The sequence below is a fragment of the Filicampus tigris genome, chromosome 9, assembly GCF_054856515.1.
Source record: "Filicampus tigris isolate MCC_2025a chromosome 9, RoL_Ftig_1.0, whole genome shotgun sequence".
In the NCBI taxonomy this organism is placed as follows: domain Eukaryota; kingdom Metazoa; phylum Chordata; class Actinopteri; order Syngnathiformes; family Syngnathidae; genus Filicampus; species Filicampus tigris.
Window position 1 is genome coordinate 16,594,247 of NC_141225.1, and position 17,233 is coordinate 16,611,479.

At 38.6% G+C, this 17,233-nt stretch overlaps 1 protein-coding gene across 1 annotated transcript; it reads left to right on the forward strand.

The window, feature by feature from the left end:
• Positions 1-176: 176 nt before the first annotated feature.
• LOC147142286 (natural resistance-associated macrophage protein 2-like) lies at positions 177-16,893 on the forward strand. The gene is made up of 17 exons (XM_086039804.1): positions 177-367; positions 3,723-3,806; positions 5,475-5,611; positions 5,784-5,903; positions 6,328-6,447; positions 6,947-7,053; positions 7,146-7,216; positions 7,293-7,360; positions 7,447-7,602; positions 7,982-8,140; positions 8,231-8,317; positions 8,948-9,067; positions 9,161-9,310; positions 9,429-9,502; positions 10,056-10,209; positions 10,738-10,791; positions 14,485-16,893. Exons 2-17 carry the CDS (start codon positions 3,773-3,775, stop codon positions 14,554-14,556), a joined length of 1,683 nt encoding a protein of 560 aa, XP_085895930.1. The 5' UTR covers positions 177-367; positions 3,723-3,772; the 3' UTR covers positions 14,557-16,893.
• The last annotated feature ends 340 nt before the right edge of the window (positions 16,894-17,233 follow it).

Below are 17,233 nucleotides of genomic sequence, written 5' to 3' on the forward strand. Positions count from 1 at the left end.
GTATACGGCTCAAGACCATATGGCGACCCAAGACGACATTAATGTATAGTATACAGTGCCGGTCTATAACTAGAATTGCCAATGTAGCAAATGTAGCGGTGTTATACCTGGCAGACAAAATCAGGAGGTATTTTCTAGCATTTAACATTGACCAATCAGAGCAGTGTTAGTTTTACGAGCATGCGCAGTATTCTTGAACTAAAAGTTGACATGGCAAGATCCGACAAGAAGACATAATGTGCTTGAGTTGAACCTGATAACGCCGATTCCATTCTCTGACCTTACATTTATACTCATGGTGCGTGTTGAACATCGGACACCATTGCCGAATTACAATACTTGTGGCTCTTCCCCACGCTTTAATCAGGTAAGTTTTTTTTCCAGTACTTTGGTAAAGGTCACTAAGCGATACAAACTAGGAAGCTAGGACGTAGCATGAGTTCGGTTGTGTGTGTCCTTATCAACCTATCGTGGATTTTATTTTTGTGTACCGGTTGGTAGGGTTTTACCTATAGTACAGAGCCACACATGTACAAAAAGGACAAGGTCAGTGTGGGCAGGTTGTTTTCATTTATCCCACGCCATCAGAACGAGCGTTTACAAGTTTTGATCACAAAGTAAGTAGCGCAACTTTAAGACCAAATAAAAACCCATCATAATAGTCATTGACTTATCGTCATTGTGAATACAATTTCATTATGTAGTCTGATCTGTCTTTTTTGGCCATACCTTTTTTTAACAGACTGTTATTTGAATGGTTTGTAGTCAAAGCTGCAATTCCAGATGATTTTGGGCACAGTATTCCACTTGTATCTTTTGTTACAAGCTCGCGTCATCACTAATCATCCTGTTGATATCTCGATGGACCAGTTTTTAAAGCTCATAAACCTGCATATTAGGCACGTTTCCATTCCCAAATGAAAGCCTGAATTTTCATTGAACGAGCTGCTGCAGTGTTGAGATGGGTCTGTAGCAAGCTGTTGAATTCAAGGATGGCCAGTGGCAACCCCCAAGTATAAACAGAAAATATAGTGTGTAAATCACTTAAGTTGAATACATATATTATGTTAAGCAAAACAACACCCAAATGTACCTGTTTCTCTTATTTTCTCCCTTTTTGTCAAGGTTAGCACTTGGATTTCTATGTTGTATCTAGCTGGAACTTTGAGCACTTCGGACTGTATTGTTCTACCTTTCGACGTCACTTGCTCGTTTGGGAGTTGTCACAGATGGGCACTAGTGATTGCAAACGCTGCCAAGTGCTGATAAAGTGGCTTATCTCGCGGTTACTTTTTTCCCCATTCAGATCTAGAGCCAAGTCACATGGTGTAAATTATTATCCTAATAAATAGCACATGGTACCTCTAAGTCCGCAATATGTTTGATGACACAAATTGACCACTGTTTTTCAAAACAGCAATTCTCTTTGAGATCAACGATTTTTGGATAAAGTTCTTTCAGGGTCCAAACTGCCACTGCTATAAAACCTTCGTTAACTACACGGGCAATACTTTCACCCTTGCATAGTGTCCAAGTTAAATTTGATGCATTTTGACAGTAATTAAAAAAATAATAATACCTCAGCAGTAATAATTTCACAATGTAATTTGATGATGACAGTGAAAGAGTAAACAGCATAGGGATAGGAAGGATCATGCATAGTAAAGGAACAGAAACCGTACAGAGTTCAATGGCTGCCTTGACAGCTGCAATATAGCAAATAAAAAATACAATTTCCCTTTTCTCTGAATTTGAATGATTAATTTTGTTGAAGATATCATTGGGCCAGGTCAAAATATGGAACCTAATATACAGCTCTGTGTATGGAAAATAAACAAACCATGTGAACGTCACATTCATTCATTCATTCATTCATTATCCATACCGCTTATTCTCACAAGGGTCGCGGGCGTACTGGAGCCTATCCCAGCTGTCTCTGGGCAGTGGGCGGGGGACAATTGGTTGCCAGCCAATCGCAGGGCACACAGAGACAAACATCCGCACTCACAATCACACCTAGGGGCAATTTAGAGAGTCCAATCAACTTACCATGCATGTTTTTGGAATGTGGGAGGAAACCGGAGTACCCGGAGGAAACCCACGCAGGCACGGGGAGAACATGCAAACTCCACACAGGGAGGCCGGGGCCGGGATCGAACCCACGACCTCTGAACTGTGAGGCGGACGTGCTAACCAGTCGTCCACCGTGCCGCCCTGTGAACGTAACATTTTAATGTTATTAACTGTCATACAAAGAAATAAACAATCAGGTCTAAGGTAGAAACTATTGAACACGTGTTAAATACTCTTAACTTTGTCAGCATTGTTTTCCATATATAGTTTTTGTTTTGTTTTTTTTTTGGGGGGGGGGGTGAAACTCAAAATTCAATTTCAATTGCCAAGGCACTACAGTGATAGACACAAGGTTTGCACGAATGCAGTCAATTACTTGTGGGAGGCATTAGTGCTGACACATATAAACAGTATGTTCCAGACTGGAATTCAGTGCATGGAATACCTTTAGCCCTATTGAAAATATGGCACTGTAGTGCAGGCAAGAACATGTGTTACTTTTCAAATGAACTCTTAGTAAAAGCCCTTACACCTTCCAAATGCATGCAAAGGTTCCAACACATTCCTTGAATTCACATACATGTGTATTTCCACCTGTTTTAGGATGCTATGGCTAGACTGTTCAGGGAATTTCACTTGGATCATTTGAACCTGTGTGGCCCACTGGCCTCATATGGAGTGACAAACTATTCCATTAGACTGCACCACATGACCAGTCATCAACTATTCAAATGATAGGATATACAGTGGACCCTCTGAGGTCAAATTAAATGACATCAAGCATGCTAGTTGGCTAGTTGAGTGTGTTGCATTGTCCTTTTTTTGTATTTAATTATTCATTTGTTTTAGTAAAATTATCAGTTGGCAATGTGCTTCATATTCTCAATTGTCATGATGTTGTTGGTTATTTACTCCAATAACGTAATTTACGTAATCCAATTATTTTCCTGCAAATCTAAATAGTGTCAGTCACGTGGAAAATATTAATTGCAGAGGAAGTGAAACCTTGACTGCATGGCGAAATGGCTTTATGGCATTTGCCTCATGATCCTATGAGTCATGTGTCCAGTCTGTGTTAGAGAAAACATAAGTGTTTCAAGGTTATTATGCTCTTGGCCTGGAATGGCATTACATCCTTGGATTGCTGACTTGAAAGATGATGTGTACATGGTACTGTAGCGTTAAAAAAGAAAGAAAGAAAAAAGCGTAGGAGGAAGGTTTCATTTTAAGTGGAAGGGAAACTTTTGCCTTAGTAAATTACCTTTTGCCCACAACATTTGATATTGAAAGGAGATAAAGAGGAACAATTTATTGCAGATTCTTGTTTTTTACTGGAACACTATTGCAAGAAAAGATGCATTTGTGCATCTCAGGACCAAATCCAAAATTGCATTTTAAGTGAATTTCATCATATCATACAAAAAGTCAAGCTTATATCGTATCTCCTATTCTGCAACACCTTCCAAAAACATGAATATGCTGTGCTGTATTTTGCCACAAAACACTACATTCAATTTGTGCCACTACTTCAGAGTAATCAGAATTTGAGCATATTTTCAGAAAACACATAGCAAGACAACGTAAGTATTCTCTTTAAATCTTGCAAGCTTCAGTAAAATATTCCGATTGTTTTGCGTTGTTTATGTTAGGAGGCTGAAAGTCATCCCTCCAGTTCTCAGGGATCCATCGGCCTGCCCTGATGAAGGCCCAGCAGGATGGAGACCTCCTCCAAGGTAACCTATTACATCAACAGAAACATGAGCAACGCATGCACACACACCCCCACACCCCCACACCCACCCATGCACACACACGCACACACACACACCACTTTGAAATAAGAATGGCAGTACTTCATTCTTGTCAGTGTTCTGCCACAAGGGCTTAAAACGATTTAAAAAAAAATATTTTGAAATTATTTTCAGATTGAAAACGTTTTTTTTGTTAATGACCCACAAAAAAAGTTAACTCATTCACTGCCATTGACAAATTTAGTTGTCTTTCCACAGTCCAGCCATTCAATCCCAGGAATTTATTTATATCTTTTTTTAAAGTTTTCAAATTTTAGGGTAAAAGAGGGTCTGAAAATGTCTGGCAGTGAATGAGTTAATGTGCAATATATTTTCCCAATACTCATGCAGATAGATTTTTTTGGGGGATCACCAATTTTGACAGTTCTATCAAGTGAACTTTATTGCAGGTATGAGTGATGTTAGGCTTAAAGTTCAGTTTGCTTTATTTGTGCACACATGGCACTATGTTGAAACAGGCTTCTTTGCTGCTCTGACTTCCCAGGGAATTTTTATTTTAATGTCAGGATGTTTTGACATTTAAAGGCCAAGTCATGTAATTCAGTGTCTCTGGTCAGTCAAGTCCACATTGTCCTTTGTGGCCGGTAGGTGTCAGTTATGAAGGAACTAAAGCAGGAAAAGTGGAACTAAACAAGAGCCACTCACCTTCTTAGCAACTTTTAAATGGACATAAGTAATTCTCCCCAGGTAGTTTGTTTTACAGTGGCTGTTTCTGCTCATCAAAATAACTAGTGAATAGAAAGATGTCAATGATTCATGCAGAAAGTAGTCATACTTTTACACTTACAGTTGGCACATGTCAACTTCATGCTTATTTCACATAAACCTCCAATCTGATCATTTGAGCTGAGTGATTTGTTTGGGGAAAAATATTTGTGGTATTAAATAATCGGATCATTTTCTCTCTTCGTGAACAAGCTCCATCCTTTTTTTTTTTTTCTCGAGGTGCCGCCATTGAATATTTTTAGATCCCATCCGTTAAACAAGTAATCCGATAAAAATGGAAGTGCATGTGAGGTGCAAGTTTTATTGTTGCACACTTAGAATCACCATCCTAATGTTCCACTTTATAATATGTGTGACGTGAAGTGTGTGTGACTATAAAAGGTGGAGTCTGGCCTGGTGAGTGATGTGGGAGTCGTCAAATGAGAGTGTAGGGTTGGCTGTTATGGGGTCAGAATAGTGGCTGGCTGTTAACTGGCTAACCGTTAGCCTGTCTACATGTTGACTGTTGAGTGCCTGGGCATCGCTTGGGGCCTGCTGCATCTTGTGTATGAATGTGATTATCACCTGTTTATTTGGTTGCTGTTTGTTCAGTAAAGTGATGAACTCATTCACTGCCATTGATGAATTTACTTGTCTTTTCACAGTCCGGCCATTCAATCCAAAGAACTTATTTATATGTTTTTACATTTTGTCAAACGTTAGGATAAAAGAAGGTCTGAAAATGTCTGGCAGTGAATGACTCAAAAGTGCACAGGTGACTGTGTCTGTTTGACCACTTGCGGTTTGATGTACAATGCAAGTTATTCGATAAATTGTTTCATCCCTACTTTTTTTCCCCCTAATTTCCGTGTTTGTTTATTTTAGAGGACTCCCCTCACGACGAGGACATTCAGACCAACCAGTACAGCTCCATCTCTCCTCCGGCCTCCCCCGTGGATTTAGATGAGCCCTTCTCCACATACTTTGAAGAGAAGGTGGCCATTCCCGAAAATGTCAATCAGGTACTGCCTGAGAGCCACTCATAAAGCAGAAGCCTGTAAGCTTTTAAATGCACTGATCCTTGGTATGTGATTCTAGAAGCATGGTCAACATCTTTTAAGTATGATATAAGATGAATGGCACTGAATTAAATTAAAGGAGAATAGTGACCTGTTCTATTAATTTGTTTTTCAGGTGTTCAGTTTTAGGAAGCTGTGGGCTTTCACTGGACCCGGGTTCTTGATGAGTATCGCTTACTTAGACCCTGGGAACATTGAGTCTGACTTGCAGTCTGGAGCAGAAGCTGGATTTAAGGTGACTACATGGAAGTTAAATTGTTCATCTTGGATGGCTTGGAGCTTGAAATGCTTGTCGATGCAGTCTATGGTGGGATTTTACTTTGGGGTTTGCACACCTGTAAATAAACGCAGGTACATATTTTAGCTGTTTGTGTTATGTTATTAATGTGCATCTTTCATTATTTTGGCTGGGTTAGCTGGGTTAGGTAACCATTATCGTTTCAAGATTTGAAAACCACTTGTCTGAAATTAAGGGATACAATTTAGCTGTTCATGTTTTATATCACTTATTTATTCAGGTTTATTTCTCAACATGTAAAGAAAAAAAATTTAAAAGAGGGAAGGGGGGAAAAATCCATAAAAATGTTATTGTCAGGCCATTATTCCCAACCATAACTCGAGCCAATGAGTGTCCTGCTGGTCTTGTCTCTCCTCCTCAGCTCCTGTGGGTGCTGTTGGCGGCCACCGTCATCGGGCTGCTGTTGCAGAGGTTGGCGGCACGTCTCGGCGTCGTCACGGGAATGCACCTGGCGGAAGTCTGCAACCGGCAGTATGCCACTGTGAGCAATCCACACTCCCTTAACTCATTCACTGACAGACATTTTCAGACCCTGATTTACCCTAACGTTTGAAAAAAAAAAAAAACGTTCCTGAGATTGAATGGCTGAACTGTGAAAAGACGAGTAATTTCGTCAATGGCAGTGAATGAGTTAACATCTGAAACGCATAAACTCAACTGCAGAGACTACCAGACATGTAGGAGCTCGGCCTTTTCCTTCAACCAATATAATATATAATACAACACAATGTATTATAATAAATATAGCATATTTCCACCTCTATCATTTTTGTTGGTTGATTTCGTTTGTGTTTTTTTTCATGATTTGAGGTTTTTGATGGGTTCATAGAATGTTTGTAATGTAATGCTCTCATGTGTCGCAGATGCAGGGAGAACAGTTTTTTGAGACAATACAGTGTTTCTTTCTCATGAAAGAATTGCGAGGATGATAATGGTTGTTGTTTCTATTATCCAGTAAAATTGTGCACTCTTTCCTGCAGGTCCCACGAATCCTACTGTGGATAATGGTGGAGTTGGCAATTATTGGCTCAGACATGCAGGAGGTCATTGGCTGTGCAATAGCTCTTAACCTTCTCTCTGTGGGCAGGTATCTTATCGATCGTATTTTTCCTACTATTCCATTGAAAGCGAAATATTTCTGTCGTCGTGCGTCAAAATGCCTTTTTCATTCTTCTTCAGGATTCCTTTATGGGTTGGAGTACTCATTACGATCACAGATACATTTGTGTTCCTCTTTTTGGACAAATACGGTATGTGATGATCTTTAAATCAAAGCTATGAGTACAGTGTGCCCTCAGTGATGATGTCATCTCATCCTTTTCGTAGGCCTGAGAAAACTTGAAGCTTTCTTCGGCTTTCTTATCACTGTAATGGCTTTCAGTTTTGGTTACGAGGTAACAGTTCTCCTTTGTTGCCCTACCGCTTTTATTCGACGGAGGCTATCAACGACATATTTGACTCCTTGCTTTTCTCTCTGTAGTACGTACTTGTGAAACCAGACCAGGGGGAGTTGCTGAAGGGCATGTTTGTGCCGTACTGCGCCGGATGTGGGCCCACGCAACTGGAGCAGGCTGTTGGCATCGTAGGCGCGGTCATCATGCCGCACAATATCTACCTGCACTCGGCTCTGGTCAAAGTGAGAATTGTTTGATCAACTCTGAATGAATGATAAACAGTTTATTGAGGAAGACGGTGAACCCCTGCACAATCATGGTTCATCATTCATAAATGTAACAATTCACAGTTTTCCTTGTTTTTCGGTAAAAAACTCGGGTATTCGACGTTTTTGTATTCAGGCCAAAGCATAAACAGCTTTGCTGACATTTTAAAACAGCCCTAATATATTTAAATTGTACCTGTTCTATGAAGTGTCTGATAAATGTGTGAAAGTATTGTTTTGGATTATGTTACTTTACTAGCAACCCTGCAATGTTTACAAATAATCTTTTGAATGACTTGTGTGTGTGTGTGAGCGAAAGTAATAATGTTAACTCATTCATGTTCCCATGCACCAGTCTCGTGATATTGACCGTCGAAATAAGAAGGAAGTAAAGGAAGCCAACAAGTATTTCTTCATCGAGTCGGCCGTCGCGCTCTTCGTCTCGTTCCTCATCAACGTCTTTGTCGTAGCCGTTTTTGCGCAGGCCTTCTACAATAAGACCAACTGGGATGTGGTGAGTACACTAGCGTTTATTAACAATCACACTGAAGGACACAGCAGGATTTATGTTTTTTTGTTTTGTTTTGTTTTTTTCTGGTCGCAGAATCAAGAGTGCAATGCATCCAACATCCCTCACCAAGGTCTCTTTCCGGATAACAAGGAACTGCTGGAGGTCGATATCTATAAAGGGGTATGTCTGCTCATCAATACTTGCTATAAGATGTTTAAGGAGTTTATTAAAGGTCAAAGTAAGCACATTTCTTCTAAATAAATAGCAGGTAACCTTGCGGAACTCTTGTGGAGGTAATCATTGGAATATTAGATGGTGGTGCCTTCACTTTCAAATGTTGATAAAGAAGGGACTTTGTAGTTTTGTCTACGACAGGCCGTCTAGCAATTAACAAACGTAACCTTATTAACGCTTGTGCTGTAACTGCTATTCGGCACTTTACCGAATTATAATATTCTGAATGTTTTATCTTGAGTATACGTCACTATTTTGTGGTAGGCGGAGCTTACAGTAGTGCTATTAAAGGCATGAATTATTTTGAACTGAACTGCTTCATGAAGCTACGCTATCTTAGCCATGCGTGGTAATGCAGATAGAGTCAATAAAATGGCAAGTTGTCAAAAGAGCTATCAAAAGGTACTACTGCACTCTTGCTACGACGGTTAATAAATGTTACCGCGTGTGTACAGTTGATTGTATTTATGGGAATAATTATGAGGTATGATGTACGTGCATGCACGCTACTTCAGTGAATGTTGATTTTCTTTTGCTTCGTGAAAAATACCTTTCAAAATGTCACTTATTATTCAGGGGGTGGTTCTGGGTTGTTTCTTTGGCCCCGCCGCGCTGTACATCTGGGCCGTCGGCATCCTGGCAGCAGGACAGAGCTCCACCATGACAGGCACCTACTCTGGACAATTTGTTATGGAGGTACGTTTGCGCCTTTGTTGACAATGTTGATCGAAACCAAGAAATCCAGTGTGCTTATGTTTTTGTTTTTTTTTCCCCTTCCTATTCGGCAAGGGTTTCTTAAACCTGCGGTGGTCTCGGTTCGCGCGAGTGCTGCTGACGCGTTCCATCGCCATCACGCCGACGCTGCTGGTCGCCATCTTTCAGGATGTGCAGCATCTGACTGGGATGAACGACTTCCTTAACGTGTTGCAAAGCATGCAGGTGTGACTCATTTAGGAACACTTGCAAAAGCTGTTAGTTAGCGTTTTTAAGTAAATGCGTTGGCTGTGCGAGAGTGGTATAAAATGTGTACAAGTAAATTCTGCTTTTTGTCCCTCAGCTTCCTTTTGCCTTGATCCCAATTTTGACCTTCACCAGCCTGACGTCCATCATGAACGACTTTGCGAATGGCTTGTAAGCAAATTATGACTGTCTACAAAGTCACTATAAATATTGTTTGTCGACAAAAGTGTTGAGACACCCCTCTGAATGAAACCAAACAGACCCCTTAGTTCCTCCTGAATTTCATGAACTGGAACAGGCATTTTTTTAGGGTTATCTCAAAAATACCACAAAATTGAGTAGAACCCCCACATTTTGGGAAATATTTTTTTGTCTTAGTTTGTCTTAATGGGACAAAAGTGAGTACAACCCCCACATTTTTAAATATATTTTTTTGCATTTTTTTTTTTTTTTAATGGGACAACTCTGAAGAAATGACACTTTGCTATAATGTAAAAGAATCTACAGGAAACTGTACCCTGACAACTTGACATCATAGCGATGTGTCATTTCTTCAGTTTTATTCAAAAAGATTGGATAAAATATGAACAAAAATGTGAGGGTTATACTCTCTTTTGTGAGATGCTTTAGGTAATTTTCCTTTTTTTTTTTTTTTAGTAGTTGCCCGTATTGTCTATGTCCATATCTAGCATCTATAATGAAAGTATCTTCTTGTTTCCTCCAGGTTTTGGAAGATCGGTGGTGGCATAGTCATCCTGTTGGTTTGTGCCATCAACATGTACTTTGTGGTGGTTTATGTGGCGACTCTACACAGCGTTTGGCTCTACGTCCTGGCCGCTCTGCTCTCCGTCGCCTATCTGTGCTTTGTAGGCTACCTGGTTAGTTGGCTAACATTATTCGATAGCTAATTAGTTTTACAACATAGATATTCTCAGTTTCAAGATTTTGTGTTTCAACATGGAAAAAAATTAATTGTCATTTTCAGCCAACAGCAAGTGACAAAATGGCCGCCCCCCTGAGATGGCTAAAAACGTGTGGATTTTGCTGCTTAACTCATGTTTCACAAATGCAGTATTAATCAGCCTGCCGTGTTTAGACTAGTTGAGGCGCATAGAACATTATAAAGAACATTTTTTGCGTCGACTTCCCCATTAACTCAACAAAATAGTTTTTACTGTTCATTAGTTTTTCGAGGAGCTCCATATTTATTTCCTACATTAAAGTTGGCTGGTTTTTTTTCCCTCTTCAATGTGTAAAATGTGTGTGGAAAAATCCTCACATTATTATTTTCTTATTTAGTGGGTGTGGCTTACATAGCATTGCGCTTTGACAGTAATGAGCGAACAAGCAAACAGTGCTCAAAATAATCTCTGTTACTTGACCGGTCTTTCCTGTCTTGTGTGCAGGTGTGGCACTGTTTGGTCGCCCTGGGGGTCTCCTGCCTGGACTTTGGCAGCAGGGTAAGCAATCGACCTGCTGTGTTCATAGAGGAACAGTCTGAGTGCGACTCCTAGAGATGAACAGCACAATAACCAGCATTCCTCTTTCTTCTGAAGAATCTGAGCCTTGTACTCACCCGGGACTGTTGGAGTTCACGTCTAAGCGTTTTCCCCGTCAATCTTTCATGTTATTCTCGTGTCGGGCCGGTTATCAGAATGTGCTTATGTAAAGTTGACGTCAGGGTAAAACGTTTGACTGCGCATGCCACAGTATAAATCCACTTCTGTATAAATATAATTTTTTTTTAAATCGACAAGGTTGAACACAATCCGTTCCTTGAGACTGACTTTACGGGTTGCACCGTGTTTGCTTTCATATGGCAAAGCACAATTAATACTACATTTGTTTTTTGTTTTTTAAATAAAATCTTTAAACTTGTGCGCTCCAAAATTTTCAGACAGTATTTTTACATCAATTATCAAATTGTTGGCAGCGGTCATGCAGAATAAACTGGGAAAGCTGACAGCATTTAAAAAATCTCAACAAGCTTAAATTAACTAAATTTGTTGCTTCAGGTCAATAAAAAGGCACAAAATGCTCACATTACACACACTTGCATTACTTATAAGGCAGTGAATGAGTTAAATGAAGGAAATTTTACACATTAATTTGAATTTTTCAATCATCTCATATTAACCTGATGCAGTTGAGTCACCGGATTTCTTCAGCCACTTTTATTTGCTGCATCATATTTTTGTTGGATATATTAATAGACTCAAAAGTCAGACAAGTCATGCCAAATAATGTCCAGCATAGCTGTGTTACGATATGTTGAGGCTGCAACGTGTCCAAGGCACTGAAGGGGAAAATGTGCACATTTGTGCTTGGACGATTATATTTTAGCACATTCTATTCGATCTTAGTCCCAAGTATTAATCAGTGCCAATAATGGTTACACTGATCCTTTTTTTTTTCTCCCGGTACATCTTCTTGGGCTCTGTGCTGACGATGGTTCGGGAAAAGCTGTTCAAAAGCTTGACTCCGCCTTTTTGGAAGGGCCTGTGCGATATGTTCTAATGTAATTGCTGATTTATGACTCAGTAAATGGGATAAAATAGGAGCGACATCAGGTCATATAAACTATTCCAACCATTGACACATTTCATACAACGACCAAGTTTAATGCCGCAGAATGGGGTCTGGTGTCTTTTATTTGTGCATCCGTGGTAAAAATGTCTCATTTTTTATTTATTTTTTCTTGATTTTTAATGTCTTTTTTGTACTTTTGATATTATGATGAATGTTGTATCCATATTTTAATCTAACATAACATTAAAAGTTAAAAACCCACTACAAAAAGTAGCTAATAATAGTAACTTTTTTGGGGGGGTGGGGCTTCGCAGAGTAACTAATATTTGGGGGTAATCAAATGCAGCACTTGCTTTCCACAAAGATACAACAATATGTATAACTCAAATAATTATCTGTATTCTTTACATTGCTTAGAAGTTTTTCATTGCAAACCAACCAATGGTGGTGCAACACTTAATGGGAAGTCATCAGCAATGCTAGAATGAAGGTGCCCATACTATACTAAAACATGCTTGTATATATACGACATATTATAAAGAAGAAAGAGCATTACAACTTAGTTGCAGCTGAAGATTTTGATAGTGTGAGCTTTATAAAGCCACATATCTGCACTGCATTCCTACTCGGTCTACACTGGGAGAAAAAAAGAATGAAACGTCGGATGAACAATTGAAATAATCACTCACAATATTTGAGCTTTGATTCATGTAAATAATTTAGTGCAACCTGAAATGTTGAACTTCTTGTTGACTCAAACCAATTATTTCAACAGGTCCGAAATAAAAACAAGTTGGCTTTATCGCTTAAAGTAAATAATCTTTACAGTTTAACTTGCACCTAAGGACAATTTAGAGTCTTCAAGTACCGGAACATGCACATTTTCAGAATTTGGGAGAAAACCGTAGCACCAAGAGTTTGATTCCAGGACCTTTGAAATGTGAGCCAGCTATACTAAGCAGCCATACTGGACACCAACCATGCCACCAACTGGACTTCAAAAAATTAAGATGAATAGTCCTTAGTGCACTTTCAACCACAACTCTGCTGTTTAAGAAAAGTGAGGAGAAAATAAGGCAAGATTATGAATTTATGGAACAATAAGCTGTCCCTTAGAGATGGGGTGAGAAGCTCGGTCATGCGGGATGGACTCAAGAGTCGAGCCGTTGCTCCTCCACGTTGATAGAAGCCAGATGAAGTGGCTCGGGCATCTGATTAGGATGCCTTCTGGACGCCTCCCCGGTGAGGTGTTCCGGGCATGACCCACCGGTAGGAGGGCCCGTGGACGACCCAGGACACGCTGGGGAGACAGTCTCCCATCTGGCCTGGGAACGCCTTGGGATCCCTTCGGAAGAGCTGGAAGATGTGGCTGGGTAGAGGGAAGTCTGGCCTTCCCGGCTGAAGCTGCTGCCTCTGCGACCCGACCTCAGATAAGCGGTCAATAATGGATGGATGGAACAATAAGAATGTGCTTGTAAATTTAATTTTGTGTTTATTTATTGGAAATATTTAAGCCAGAGGTTGTTGGTTCAAGTCCCACCTTTTTTTTATCCTATGTAGAAAAAAAAATATTTAAATGAAGTTAAAAATTTCAGCTTGCACTAAATAAAGGATTTACATGAGTCAACTTCAAATATTAGCTCTGATGATTCTTTTTCCAGCCGTTTCATTTTTTTACGGTGTATTTTCTGTAACGGGCTCAACTTCCCTTCACTTATGTGGCAGTGTTTTGCACACAACAGGTTCAGTGGTGTAGTTCAAAGTATTTTTTGCGTGGAAATCTTTTAACTGTTTTCAAGCTCTGGTCAAAGCTCATCACAATACAGTTATAATCGACCAACATTTAGTACTTTTTTTTTTTTAAACAACTAAAGCACTATTAACAACACTTTTTTTTTACCTTACAAATGTGCATTTTTAATGAATCCACTTATCAATGTGATTTTTTTTTTTTTCTCAAAAATATGTTCACTCCTTTTGTGTTCGTCGTACGCGTTTGGTCTGTTGCGGAGAAAAACACAAATGCAGTATTATGTACATTTGTTGTCTTATTTGTGTCCTTTGCTTCTGACTGCAACACATTTGTTTAAAATAAACGGGAAAGACTGCTTACTGTATATGGTGTCTGATGTCTGAATTCTGAAGAATTTTATCTTGACGGAAGCGCCTGATTTATCGTAAGAGCGCCACAAAAGCCTATTAAAACACTCCCTGGATGCGAGGTAGTGCAGAACCATTCTGTAATGGACAGTAGTAGTGTGTACAGTAGTGCGAAATGCTCTTTTGCAGGACTTTCCACGGTTAAATGAGGAAAGGTGAGCACCCTCAACTCATACTAATTCAAATCAATCAACAGTCATGTGATTGTCCTCCCCCTCATGTCTGTTTATTCAAAAATCACCACTTTGATTCTGCAGTCTCACAGATGCACAAATGGGCCCAAATAAGTTTGTTATTTCCCTATATGTCGCTCTCTTCATTTGCTCTCCATGCTGGCTTTACCATATGAACGTACAGATTAACAAGAATAATCAGTAAGGAATTCTTTTTAACAATTCCCTTACGCAGGTATCCAAGTGCGCCTCACTGATGAAATGCCCATCTCTCCTTCGTCTCTCCTGCAGATGGGGTTTGCACGGCACACAGATATTTACTTACTGAATGACATAGATGTGGACAGTGTGATCGAGAGATAGAACACGTCGCGGATGGACGACGCTGTGATGGAGGTCCACAACAACGATGGGATGATTGCAGCATGTGGCCAGTATCTTTGCACGTTCACCCGTCAGCGCCTTCCACTTTAAAGTGCCCTTAAAATGCCCATTGCCGTTGTTGTTGAAAAACAAATGCCTCTGTAAACTCGGCCAAGCTTCCGATTACAAGGGCCCATGTTGCACTTTTTTAATATTTGCTTCCTTAATATCATATGAATGAAATAAATATGGAGTGCAAGAAGGTACCAAAAACGCCACTGAAAAAACAATCTTTCCTTAACACGTATAGTGACAATAAAATGCAAATTGCAAAATGGATCAGATAAAACATGTTATTACATTGGAAAAAATATATATTAAAAAATGCCTTTGTATATCTAAATTAATTGCAAAGTAATTAATGTTCGTGAATTTGGTCTTTTGTCTTGAAATTAGACGGTGACAAAAGTTAATGACGGATTAGTATAGTATCTTTTCATATAATTCATTAGTTTTAACATTTTGAGAAAAAAACTCAAATTATGGGTACTCTTTCTCTCCTGTATAGGTATTACGGTCTAAATGCATAGTTGATTACAAGGCTGTAGGATACTTTTAAACATGTTTAATATAAAATAAAACATTTAAAAAACAATCAATGAAAATGCTGAATAATGGGTTAAAATCTCTTAAACCTCTAACCACTTTTTGTCTTTTCCCGCTGAGCGGTATCCATTCACCAAAAGAAAAATAATTTTTACTCTAAATTTTTGTTTAAATAATTGTGGGTTTATATATATTAATAACAAATATTTCGTTACTTTTAAGATGTTTAAGAAAAATCCCATCAGGAAAATGTGTGCCTTGCCATCCCTAAATCAATATTGAGGAGTTCGCTAGTTTAGTTTACTTTTTTTTTAATTGGGTATGTGTATATGTATACAGTATATATATACACAGTTGGGCATTCCGGCTATGTGACGGACCAGTCCACCTATCTGCCTATGACGGGCTCCCATTTTGTAGGCGATAGATGGGAAATTGTAAAAAAAAAAAAAACAAGTCGGAATAAACATAGTCGGAAGCCCTTTTTTTTTCCCCCTCCGTCTATGTAATTTTTTTTTTTTTTTATATATATGGGAATTTTCTATCATCAGAGCTATGTGCACATTATATACAGTACAAACTGTAAATTGTTGTACACCTCAATATATTTCTACATGTCTATTTAAAGTGTATAATATGGCATTTTATAGTACGGTACATGTTTTTTAATACAGTGTATGTAATTAATTTGTTGGATACCTGTTGAATTTATGGTAGGAAACCTGCTGAACGTTTAATGAATTACCCGGTAGGTCATCTCATGTGACCAGTATTACTTGATAATTAATTAATATATTTGGTAATTTATTCTGAGTCCACTTATTTATGTGGTGCGCATATTTTTAAGTGAAGTGCTGGGAAAAACACTAGCGTATATTAGGGGACTGCTGAATATTAGAAAGAGTTTTGCTTTGTGGGTTGTAACATTCGCTCAGCCATAAATAGTGTGGCCTTTTTATGTTCAATATGCTGGAGCACTAAGGTGTCAGTGAGCTGCTTTACAATACATGTTGGTCAGTAGGCTATCATGTTATTGTCAACATGTCATCATTTTCAATAAACTCATATCCTGGATTTCACACAATCAGAAAATGGGATGAAATAATGAAACACCAGGCCAGAATGCATCCGTGTTAAATGAGCTTATTTATTTGACTAAATCCTACAGTGCCTCCACCTGTGTGCCTCATGTCTAACAGCGGTACACGGGAAAAAAAAAACCCTCAAATGTTTCTACAGGTTTGATGACTGGACCAAATTTTGTCTTCTTTAAATTTATTTTGTTTTCTTCTTTTCAAAATGTATCCCTGTTTTCCCCTTCTAGCTAAATGTTGTCCTGGGAAATATATTGATATTAATATATTTATGGTCAGCTCCACTTGTTGGTACATAATTTTATTTTTTTTAATGTACCGGTAGTTGGGAGTGAAAAAGGAAACCTTTTTGTTGAGCAACCAATTCACGCTTAAATGCCACTGTGATCATGATAAACTGAATGATGGAGGACCATATATATCAATTACTTGATGACCACATCACATTCCATGATAAGGGTAAGGGTTAGCTATGAAGACAAACTGACAATTTTTAAATATTGTTTTATGTCACCACACAGTATTGACACTACTGTGGTTCTTTTTATTAAAAAAAACATGGTTGCATTCATAAATGTCGACCTTGTGTTCTGTATTTTTGTAATTTGATAAACGTGAATATGCATTTGATGAATTACATGGTTTACTGTTTTAACTACATGTTCAAGAAAACGTGACAAAAATGTGTGTGCAGTCAAACAAACATGAATTTCAGATTTCCCATTACATATTCAAACTGAAATACATATGATATGAATATATACAATATGGATGGATGGAAGTAGACCATATTATGTATAGCAGTAACTGTTGTGAACAGACAGCCCTTAAGATCCAAACATGTGTACTGATACATTTTATCTAAATAAGAATAAAGATTTTACTTAGAGAATTGACTATTTTTAAGAGTCATCAACCAATAACTTTTCACTACCAGTCCTTAATAAATTCCAAGAAAGTGATACTTGAGTAAAAGT